Source organism: Numenius arquata, chromosome 2 (assembly GCF_964106895.1).
Source record: "Numenius arquata chromosome 2, bNumArq3.hap1.1, whole genome shotgun sequence".
NCBI classification, from domain to species: domain Eukaryota; kingdom Metazoa; phylum Chordata; class Aves; order Charadriiformes; family Scolopacidae; genus Numenius; species Numenius arquata.
In genome coordinates this window covers 119,019,078-119,031,437 of record NC_133577.1, presented here as the reverse complement: position 1 = coordinate 119,031,437, position 12,360 = coordinate 119,019,078, and the positions used below count along the sequence as shown (strand labels likewise).

General features: G+C 35.9%; 1 protein-coding gene across 1 annotated transcript in view; it reads right to left on the bottom strand.

Annotated features, from left to right (window-relative positions):
- Window positions 1-12,360, bottom strand: part of PTPN12 (protein tyrosine phosphatase non-receptor type 12) — a 78,313-nt gene that overhangs the window by 35,569 nt on the left and 30,384 nt on the right. Inside the window, exons 2-7 of the mRNA XM_074168245.1 lie at window positions 8,633-8,741; window positions 5,230-5,306; window positions 4,197-4,292; window positions 3,139-3,177; window positions 2,263-2,334; window positions 298-357 (exon numbers count right to left, since the gene is read on the bottom strand). Coding sequence (XP_074024346.1) covers window positions 298-357; window positions 2,263-2,334; window positions 3,139-3,177; window positions 4,197-4,292; window positions 5,230-5,306; window positions 8,633-8,741 — 453 coding nt within the window. The remainder of the gene's footprint in view (window positions 1-297; window positions 358-2,262; window positions 2,335-3,138; window positions 3,178-4,196; window positions 4,293-5,229; window positions 5,307-8,632; window positions 8,742-12,360) is intronic.

Below are 12,360 nucleotides of genomic sequence, written 5' to 3'. Positions count from 1 at the left end.
TGGGGTAAACAGTGAAATTCTCCTAGGGTGACAGAAGCTTTCTGGTTGCTAACACATGCTATTGAAGATCATCACACACCTTTGGCTAACCAAGAACATACATAAAACAAGTAAAGAGCTTCACTACTCTCTTATGTACTAAGCTTTTAATACCACTTCTAAACTTGATGATTTACACATATACAGAGTCAGCACCTAAAAAAGTGAAGATATTTTCATGCGTTTCCTCCATTGTATCATTTTAGAGACCTTTGAACCAACATTAAAAGTTGAGACCAGAAGTGATCATATACTTACATTTTGAAATTCAAGTAATAATGTTCTAATGAAGTAATCTGTTCTTGCTTGCTCAGCTTCCTAAACATGAGAAAACAGTAATGAATTGGAAAAAAAGATCAATATGCAGGTTGCAGGATGTACCTAAAACCCAAAACTTTAAACTCAGATGTTTCAAAGTAGGATTAAGAATAGCTTGATAAACTCGCATGCTACCTCTTTCTGAACACCTTAAAGAACTTAGCTAGAAAACAGCAGCAGTTCCTGTCAAAATCTATGTAATATTGAGTTAAGGAAAACAAAAAAGTTTTGAGATCAATTTGGAATGGATCAATTCCACTGTTTTAGAATAAGTGAACAGTTAAGGCTGATCATGAACTCCAGTGTAAGAAATTCACAGTAAGATCATTTATACTGATGATGGTTGAACTCAACACTTTAATGCCAGGTTTCATATCCTAATAGTAACTAATAGAACATAATAGAACCTGATTGAACTATAAGGTGGCAAGATTAAAAATGAAGACACAAGGAAGTGTTTTCTTCCAACAACACAATAATGTGAATGTCAGAAAGAATAAGTGACAAAAACCAAACCCCCAAAAAATTGTTAAATTTATCATCCACTGTATTATAAAATATTGAGAATCCAGGGGCAGTACCCAATTAAGGAAGTCTACTTTCTATTCTATTCTCTTCCCTTAAATAATTAGGCTGTCATCGAACACAATGCGATAGACTGGATGGCCCTTGGCATTATCTACAAGTGAAGGCTTGATGATGTGACCACAACTCCAAGAGCTACAAGTTGGACGAACAGGCCACAAATGTGTTTAAAGCAGGAAGGAATAAAGATACACAAACAGGTGTGTACAAAGGCAACCAGACACCATCCCACACCTAGGGAATGCTGACCATATTGGTTTTGGTGGCTACACTCCCACACAGCGTACCCTCACCCACACCCTGAAAACCTCACGATTCACGAAGTCAATCTCTGCTACATAAGTGGTCCCCTTTTCTGAAATGGTCACTGCACCATGACTCTTACTATCCAGCTTTCTGTACTGAGGAAAGATGACTGCAGAACCCCATCAGGGTATACTCTTGTGTGATGCTGAGATGGCAGGTGCAAAAGAACTGTTACTTTCAATTCCCTACTGTGCTTGATGTAGGAGATATCCACAGTTCCTCTTCCTGTCTGTTAATCTGCCAGAAATCCTTACGTTATCATTTATGAGCAAGTATCAAAACTGGAAGAGGCTCTAGTAGTTCTGCTCAGAGATCAGAACTCCTGGTAACATTGACACAACATGCAATGCAAATGTTCAGGTTTCCTCCATCTTTCTGGAATCATAGCTTACTTGACAGTTACCACCTGGGAATTCTCCAGGAAAAGATTCAGACCTCATGGGGATCTGCTATTCATGTTTTCATTTTAAAAGCAACAATAGAAGCAAAGGAAGTATTTTCAAATAAACCTGTATCTGTTACCAATGAAACAAGTTTAAAAAAAATTATGAGTTCAGTTTCCATTTTCCTTATTTATGCTAATTAACTTTACATAATTTAAGGAAAATAACCTTTTCCAGTGTTACTTTCATTTTGCATGCACATCCAGAGCGCACAAGTCATAACAGAGAGAAACAACTGCATGAATATTATTTGATGTCTTGAGTATGGTACAGACATTCAAAACTACATTATGTAAAGCTACAGAAATTATTTATAAAAAGATACAAGACCAAGACCGAGCTTTTAAAAAAAAAAAAAAAAAACCACACACAATCATGGAGAATTCAAAAACCACACAACTTAGACACACAGTGCTTTCTATTGCATTCCTTTCAGAGTCTTTGTGTAAAATTTGGTACCAAACACCTAAAAATAGCATTTGTTTTGTAACACAAAATGTTAGTTGAATGGTTATTTTAAGTTACAAAAGCATTAAATCCTTCAAAATTAATTATAAAGCTTTATACTTACACAAGAAACACGAAATGGTCCAAAAGTTACAGCCGCTTCTCCATACAGAGGCCAGTAACGTTCACATTTTTTCTGTTAAAGCAAAGAATCTTAATTTAATTTATGTGTAGTACTGAGAAATTATGATTACCAGAAGTCAAAATTATTATCTTGAATGCCTTATTCTCTCTTTTATTCCTTAACACATGCCCACTGGTACCTTGCTGGACTTCTTTTAATGTAGTAAAATGTCTTTTCTTTTGGATACTTAAAAAAACCAACAAAAACACCCACCCCAAAACAGACGGCCAATACATACAGCCAAAATACACTTAGTAAATTAGGACGTGAAATTCATGACTGCTCACATATGTGCAAGCATGCGTCATAGAGAGGAAAGCAATGAGAGATTTTAGTTTTTGTGAAAGTTTGCAGTTCACAATTCTGGACCACCTTTTTTCTTTTTTTACTTCTCAGGAAAGAATGTAAGAATATAGCAGAGAAATTTAAAAGATAGATTGTTTTTGCAGCTGTATCAATTGACAGGAAATTCTGAAGGACTCTGGATTTTGACAGTTGGCCTACATCCCATAAAGAGCAAGATTTTTTTCCACAGTGACATGACCAGAAACAGACAATTGGTACAGTTCTGTATACAAACATGTGTATTCCACTGAGATGACACCTAAATAATAATGTAACACTATAAATGGAGCTAAGAAAAGCAGTCACATTCATTATTTACTACACATACAAATATATATACAAATATAAATCTCATTCAATTTGACAGATTAGTTTTACAGCTATGGATTTGGCATATGAAGCTTCACAGGTATTGGCATATTGCCCCGCATGGGCAATGCTTGTTTAGTCTTGTATTTAGTATATACATACCCTTCCCATTTCAAATTCTCGACAGGCCATTACAATTATCTGAAAAGACAAAAGAAATGCTCAAAGTTAGCTGGTTTCAGATCAAGTAAATTCACCAACACTTCAGTGTTTCCTTCTATCTAGGCAGATACTGATACTTCTTAATTGGTTGCTACTGAAGAGACTAATTAATACTATTTTCCTACCTGCTAATGCATGCTCTTTTCATTCTAAAATAGCATCCAAGTCTTATTCCGCACAAAATAATCTACCACATTAATACAACATTTTAAGGCTACTTAATTTGAATTCACTGTAATCCTGTACAAATACCTTATTTATTCAGCCTGACTGTGAAGTCTAAGACCAGAAGAAACACACAGGTATATTTGCTTAAAATTACATAGACCATTTAAAGTAGGTGCAAAAACCTATTTAAAAAACAAGAATCAGATTTCTTAGGTGAAACTATTTCAGATACTTAATGTAAGCAGCACAATAAAAATGCACCAACAGGTAAGCTATTTGTTACAAAAGATAACCATGATTTAAACGTCTGATAAAGCAAAAAAATATTTTCATAAATAATTTGTTGAACATACTAAATTTTAACAGTACTTAAAAGTTAACTCCTGACAATAGGTGTTTAAACAGATGTAGAATATATAAACCAATAAGTAACCCAAAATTAGCACAAATAGAAAGGTAGGCTTTCTGTTGTTGTTGTTTGTTTCACATGCTGCTTCTGTATCCAGTTTTGTCAGTCCACATTAAATCAGAGTTGTAAGGTCAGGTGTAATCAAGCAGGGCAGGTGTAATCAAACATCAACCTATTCATAAATAGGCACGATTTCATATTCAATAAAATTATTACTTTGAATTCACATTATTAAATTGAGTAAATAATATTAATGATATATAGAATGCTATTTAAAGTACAAAAACAAGATTTGAGAAGTAAATGGACTAAATCACTGTCAACATTTTTTATAACAATAGCCAGCTCAGGCAAAAGATATACAATCACTGTGCCATGAAATAAGGTAATACCCAATGTTGGTTTGTAAGTAGGTACTTACGGCAACATTGTATTCCCATATCATCCTCCAGAAGTCTATTACTGTATTTGCTAATGGTCCCTGGGTAGCAACATATGCTTTTGGCCCATGTACTCCCTAGGATTGCACAAAGAAACCATAAATGTTTATAAAGAAAATTTATCTGTGCTGAATAAAAAAGGCTTTAGGTTATAATCACATAAAAAAAAAGATACTCTAATTTTATATAACAGGAAGGGTAAATATGAAATATGAGTCCCATTTACATTAGTGGGAATTAGCTGGTGATTTCAAGGGAGCCCAAGACTGTAACAGCTAATGTGCTGGCAGAGACTGTAACAGAAAATATGTTTCTGTATGTTCAGATTCTGAAGATTCCCTTTAAGTCTGCATTTTTTTTGTTACTCAAACATTTAATGATGAAAATTTGAAAATCCTTCTGCCAAAAAGCAGCCCCTTCAACAAATTTAAGTTTCCCCCTCCCAGTAATGTCATATTTCAAAAACCCAAAACTTTAAAAATTTGTTTTATATAAAGCTTGAAGACATTTACATTCAGCTTTTCAAGTCCAAGATATTCACACTTTGAAACAAGTGTTAGAGGCTTTTAGCTAAAGTGGCTTCTCTTTAAGGATGTTAGATATAATTCCGTTGCCACAATTCTGTCATGAAGAGCAACAAGTACATATTAACATACACAATTTGTCAAATACCTCATTTATGATCTCTAAAACCAGCATGTCTTAAAATCTGACATTTTTAGCACTATCAACTGTTAAAACAATTGCATCTGAATTTTCCTATAGTATGAAGCTCCAAATTGGTTGCTTGTCACTTTAAAATAAAGTATTATATATTATACTTAGAGTAATATTAAAACTTTTAAAAAAATAAAACGCTTTATAAATGGCATCATGCTTGCAAATTTATTCAAATCACAATAAAAGAAAATCTTTCCTCGCAGTTTTAAATTCTTATCTCAGACTATAAAACTGCCCTGATATGAAATAAAAGCTTAAGAAGAATTTAAGAACTGTTAAGATAGTAACACATACCTTAATAAAGTTTGCATTGATGTAGTCTGAATCTTGTGGGGGAGTTTTTAAGGTCAGTTTAACCCGGCTATGATCAACTAAAAGAAGAATTATTATTTTTTTATTAGAGATGAATTACAACACATGTAAATCATCACGTAACAGTAATATATAATATATATAGGACATATTACTTGTATAGAAGAAATTAAGCATTAAAGAATGTTTCCCAAAGATAAGTCACACAAGCAAGTTAGTCAGTTAATTTATGGGTAAATCAACTCAGGTAGGGATAAGCAGAGTCCCGGATACTGGAATTCCAAGAGCAAATCATTACAAAGAGGCAAAATTCAATTGATCAGAAGTGATAAAACTGTAGTTACACAGTATTAACACAGAACGCGGTCAGCATTAAAGGCGTATTTACAGGAGAAGAATAAAACACCAGTGCATAGCTACAGCAGCCAGCAGGTCCTACAGTCTCTGCCAAGGAGGACTCAGGTACTACAACATGAAATACACTGGGGCTTATTGCTCAGGCACAGCCTGACTTCTGTCCCCAAACACTGCTCCAGGCACTTTGCTGGGGCACTTCTCAACTATTTGCAGCAGATCCCTTCATTTAGGGGGTTCTGACATTTCAAGTTTCTGCCTCAAGCATTACTGACCATCTCAGAGAAAGCTTCTTATAAAATCAGCAGATCTTTGGAGACCAAAATCCTCAGCAGTCTTAAAAATAGCCTTTATTACTTGTTGACAGAATAAACTGAACATCTTGGAATTATTTTTGACATTGAAAAAAATAAGATTGAGTGCATCTTTAATACAGAAGCAACTTGATAATTCTCACTAAGCAGGAGGGTAGGTGGCTGGCAGGTTCGCCAGTCCTTCCAGCTCTTGTCGATACAAACACTTCCCAGCTATCACACAAAAATCATTCAAACTATCTCTACAATAGAGGCTGTTTTACTTAGAAATCCAGATCAAAAAAAAAAAAGTTATCTTTCAACTGGGGAACAGAAGTATCTGCAGAAACAGCATCTGCTCGAGCAATTTCTTTTACTTTTTGCTCCCAGGGTCAATCTCCCAACCACAGAACAGCTGTTAAAACTTTTATTAGAACTAAATTCAAGAAAAAAATATAAAGAACAAGCCAATTTAAGAGAGGAAATATGGTTGGTTGGGTGGTTTTTTTTTTTTGTCAAAACATCACTGGTAATAAAACACGGAACCGTGCCCACAAGAAGTACATGCTAAGAGTTATTTCTATACAGAAAGCTCTTCCAAAAAGCTTCCAAGATACTTGCTTCCAAGATGGTGAAATTTTCTGCCAGAGTCCTGATAACATGCAAAAAATGCTTGTGTTACCATGTAATGCTTCCTAAAAAAGCACCACTGTAGATTACAAGACATTTAGATCACAGATCTAAAGACAACTCACTCACATAAAGGCCTAGAGAAACCCTTAAAAGATATTACACTGTATTACACTCTCATACATCTAATGCAAACGCAAGAACTTTTTATAAGCATGCAGTGGTTTCACAGACTTAATACTTAAAAACTTCCTTTAAATTACGGCTCAGAGTAATTGAAGCGGTAGGCTAATGAGGGCTCCTGTCTTCCCAGCACAGTATACAAAATTCTAGAGCTCTTTCAGAGTTTTCAGTCTAGAATAGAATTCTCCACAAAAAATTCCAATGCAGGTTCCAGGTTCAGAAAATTAAGTGCTTGGACATTTAGATACAGCTTAAAGGCTCAGTTCACAATTATTAATTGGAATCTTGAGGTAATCAGCGACCACCATGTTTCATTTAACTGTCATTTAGGACGGCTTTGTGAACTGTAATTTGAATGTGCACACATCTTTTACTCTGAAGCCAGTATTGAAGTACAGATCTCTCTGGTACCAGTAATGATTTCTGATAAACATAGCACTAATCTCCAATTAAGTTACAAGTGTAAGTTCTTTTCTGGAATTATAAAAGATAGGCAAAGTGGCATCCTCCTCCAAAACATCTCCTGACTTTCACTTCTGTCAAGCTGGTCTTCGCTTTATTGCTGGAACCTTTGGATGTTTGAAGATATTCTTGCTTTAACTGAAAATACACCTTCAATTTTCCTCAGTGTCAGCTTTGAGATTTGCTTATTTTTCCCCACTATGATCTGTCCACCCTTTCAGATCCCAATGACTCAGGTTTTTCTCTTTTTTTTTTTTTATGTAGATGAAAGAAAAGCACATCTACCACTCTAGTCGCAGCCACTCACTACTGGACTCAGTGGCTCCTCAATTCAGCCTAGCTGCTACCAAGATTTTGCTGTATTGTTTGCGATCTACCAAAATGCCAGCATGGAAGAAAGAGTGTAGCAACTCCTCCTTCCTTGCAGCAGCAAGCACTATGCCCACCTTGTTAAAGAATCTCACGCCTGGGGCTTTAGAGCAAAGTTTATTACTGCTGGAAGTGCTGCTCCAAGCGCTGATAAATAGTAAAAATTCCAACACTAGAAAACCAGAGCACACAGGCATGCAACGGTCTGAAACACACAGTAATTCACTAGTGTTTATTACTAGAACACATTTTGAAAATGAAAGGTAATAATGCTTAAGACCTTTTTCAACTTCAAATTGGTTATAAACCTCCTAATACTTCTGAGAAAGCTAAGCAGAATAAAAGCTACCTGTTGCTCATCTTCTGGGATATGAAAAATGGCATTTATCAGAAGGCAATCCTTTAATCTCACTGTCAGCTCTTCATACTGAGAAGCACCGTAAGAGCTGCTGAAATACACAGCCTCATGAGCTACAAAAAGTGAGCTTGTAACAGACAATCTTGTCATTACAGATCACTGATCAGTTATATCCATATATTGGTGGCTTAAAAACTTAAATTTTGCTCTGTTTTTTGTTTTCTGTGATCATACATTAAACAGAATTTCATTTGGGCTCTAGCAAAATAGAAACCAAAGATAATCCAGCACTGAAAGTTCTCTGACACCATTCACAGGATACAAACAAGCAAAATATCCATTTCACTACAAAGCACAAAGCTGAGTTCCTTAAGTCTTCTTAAAATCTCATCTAGAGTTTATGCTGATATTTGGGTTTTTTCTACCATGAATAACATGCTCCTAAGTAAAAAACACAGTAAAGCACCTAGTAAAGTTCTATGCTATTCCAACATAAAATGAAAAAGTCAGCTTGATAGGGCTTGGGACCCAGCACACATTTTCTTTAGGTGGTAGCTCTCCAAACGTTCACTCACTTCACCTTCCAAGTAAAAAAAAAAAAAATTTATGAAAATTACATTTCAGCAAATTATCTCCAATTTTTCCCTTCCATAATAGCTAAATAGTAAAATTCAAAATACATTAAGAATAACAAGCACTTGCCTTTGTCTTCTATTAACATGTAAATCAGACTTACATGGCAATATATCCTTGTATCTATTCTTTTTAACATTTTCTTCTTTTTCTCCAGTGGCTGTTGGGTAGATCTTCTCTGTTCTGTATTTTGTTGATAATCTTCTTAACCTCTGAAACAAAACATTTATGTTTCATTTTAAAATCTCAAGATAACAGAAGCATCACAAGGTATTAGCTTCATCAATGAAGTTTAAGAAGATCACTCAAAAATACCTCTTCTCTCCTTTTACAATATTCACTATGATGGAGTTTAAAAATATAATTTTCCAGTACTTTTAGCTCATCAGCAGTTTACAACCAATTTGAAACCAGCTCTAGACATCATGAGACATGGAACTTTGGAAAAGCCACTACAGTAGCAATATGGAATACGGCTATAATTTTATTTCTGAAATACACTGCCCTGTTAGGGACTAATAACTACATTAAGAACACCTGTGAGAAACAAAAATCCACTATTGCTCAGAATACCTGGAGCAAGAGCACAGACAGGCTGTCTCAGGAACAGTTGTTAGCAGCAGGTACTTTGCTATGAAGCACGCAGCTTCTAACGCACTGCCAACTCAACGGAAAGCAAAACTCTAAAATCTCACTTTTAACAGGCTTCAAATCCTAACGTCCAACTCCCTGCTCAAGGACACAGAGAAAGAAGGTCCCCGCCTCTCAGGTACAAGGTATTTGCAATTAAGAGGAGCGACAGGAGGTCTGCTGTACTTACAACAATATGCCATTTTTTTCCCCCCTCCATCTATTTCAAGTACTAGAAATTTGAAACAGTAAAAACCTCTTAATAACAAAATCCAGCCCATGTCTTCCAACAATGTCAGAAATAACAGGAGCGATACAGCTTTTATCATCCCACTAAAATTGGACCCTTGCAACCTCAAAACTGAGGAGGAAGCAAAGAGTATAAATTCTTTTTGAAAAAAGAATAATACAGGAGAAGCCAGCGGTGCTTGTTATTTTAGATTGTGTGGATATCCAGTTTTAAAAAAGGAACCCAAAGAATTCAGATAGTTAACTCTGGCTTCCAGCTAAAGCCAGGTGGTTGCAAAACCAGTCATTCTATTGACACTGACGTGGTGGCAGTACGTAACACGATCAAGAGGAAAACAAAGGACGCAGCTTCAAAGAAGTTTAGTATTTCCACTGAGTGGTATCCTGCGCAGGCAGAAGGATAGAGGTTGTTCACGTTCCCCTCCCTCCATTTTTGATGCTGAATTACCATCCTTGAAGACCCGAAATGTTCATGGCTTGCTTTCTTTTGGGGAAGGTGGAGAATAGGGGAGGTTCGTTGCTAGTTAAAAATATAAATTTTTTTCATCATTGACTATGGAACAACATACAGGCAGAAGGACATCATAAATAAGACAATTTGGTTGGAAAGGCAGTTTTCTTCTTGAATTCTTCTAAAACTACTAAAACACTTGGGAGATTTGCTGCACACTTCAATTTTTAAAGAAAAGAAAGAAAAATGAATTGGCCTTGAATAATTCTCCCAGCAAAAAAAGGAAAAGAAAAAACCACACAAAATTTAGCATTTCTGCTACATACAAAAAAACACTTTCATAAAATTTGTCTGGATATAGTGAAAAACCAGCAAATTTTATATGCAAATGTGGATAAAACTTTGCATTAATTTAGTTGAATAATATGCATCTAATAAATCATAAAAGTGTCATTTATAGAGCAAAACCAATGGCAAATTAAAATTAAAAAAAGGCAAATCAAGAACTATCAGTTCTCAATTTTTTTTTCCTCTTCTCTGAGGACTTTATCACAGATTAAATCACTGAATGCTAAAAAGCGTGACAGAACTAGCACACCGGGGTTTTTTCTTAAAAGCGTAATGTTCTTGAAAATCCTGCCATGTTAGCTGATGACAAAAAAGCAGTAAATACTTGGAGGGAGGAGAGTAAGTCTCTGACCACCACACAGTGATTGAAGTGCTAAATGTATTATCTGAAAACACTGCTACAATGAAGAATAGGAAGATTCAATTCTTGAAAACACATGTAAACAGTTACACGAAGCTTCCACACAGACTATGCTCATCTTTGTAGCATTAAAAACAAGTTTTCAACATAACTTGTGTAAATAGCAGGCAGAGAAACCTGGTTTGTAATATGGTACAGACATAAAGAATATCACTGCAAACGGGAGACATTGTCCCATGTAACATTGCACCTACCTGGGTCAAAATAAAAAAATACTGCCTGTGCTAAGACTGGACACAACCAGGAGTCAAGAAACAGTAAAATAAATATGCATAACTTCACAGTATCAGCTGAGAATTGCAAGACTAAGAAATTTTAAATAGGCTATAAGCCTCCAATTAGGAAGAAAAAAAAAAAACACACAAAAAAACCCCACAATAAAACCCCAAAAAAACAAAAAGCAAAAACAAACAATGATACTTTCCAAGGACAGTCACTAATATAATTTTGTATATTGTTCCACATCTCAACCTGTTTGTGAGTTTTGGAGGCCTTCCCCGCTCCACCCCCATCTTACTGATTCTTATGGGACAAATGCCATGACTTCACCTAGAAAAAGTAACAGTAGTTTAGAGAAAAAATAACCTCTAAAAACCATGAGTAGAAGCAGAAGTTATTTTGCACGAGAAAGGACACACTTGAGGAAGCGATACAAGAAAAAGGTCAGGTATCAAAAGGCACCCTAGGAAGACGATCCTTTTTGCATTAGCCCATTTTAAAGGCATGCAAGAAAAAACACCCCAAAAACACAACACACTTTCACAGGTACAACTTGGACCTATTGCAAGCCAAAAAGGCTGGAGTGACTAGTACCAACTTTGATGCTATGAGAATTCAGCGTCGCCTTCTCCCCTGTGTGATTCAATAGTTGTACAATCTGCTAAACAGACTGGCAGTCGGACTAGTATAGCCCAGCTCTGAGGCAAAGACTGGAAATGAAATACAGGTTGATTTGAACACACATCTGCTCCTAAAATACTTTAGGACCCATGCTTTTAACACATTTTTCAGCTGTTCTGTCACATGGGTAAGAGAAGATAAGTAAGTGCAGTCTGAGAGCAATTAAAAAGAGTAGGCAGTCCTCTTTATGACTTGCAGTAGATGTGCTACATAGAATAGTATCTACTATTCTAGAGAAAGAATTGACTAAAGAGTCAATTTAGAAGTAATTTGACTACTTTCAGATTTCTAAAACTGAGCTTTGAACAAACTACCACAGGAATGGAAAATTGCCAGACTCAACAGAAGATTTTGTCCCACACGCAACAGAAAACTTCTGGAGCAAGCTCTTGTAAGGAGTGCACCCAGCGTGCTGGAGGATACGAGGGACCCAGCGCTTCCTAGGTTACAGCCCAGAGTGACCAGGAGGAGGATGTACTCAATGGCAGGACGGGGGTAACGACAGGGCAGAAGAAGAAAGGATTTTGTTCAGACTATGGTAAGTCGATGACAAGATAGCCAGTAAGATCCGTCACAGTCCAGTTTCATGCTAATTCATAATAAACAACTGTCTACAGCACAAAGCAGCACTCATTTGGCTTAAGTCAGTAAAAAACCAAATCGCTTCCCAGAAAATGCTCGAATGCCAACAGCAGGGACATTAGAGATCCAGCCTGGTGCCTCTGCAGATAACAGCAGACGCTTCCGTGACACATGCATATTCACTGGAACTGCTATTCTGGTACCACAAAAATCTTCATTTATACGTTCTTTTAAGAACAAAATGGTGAAG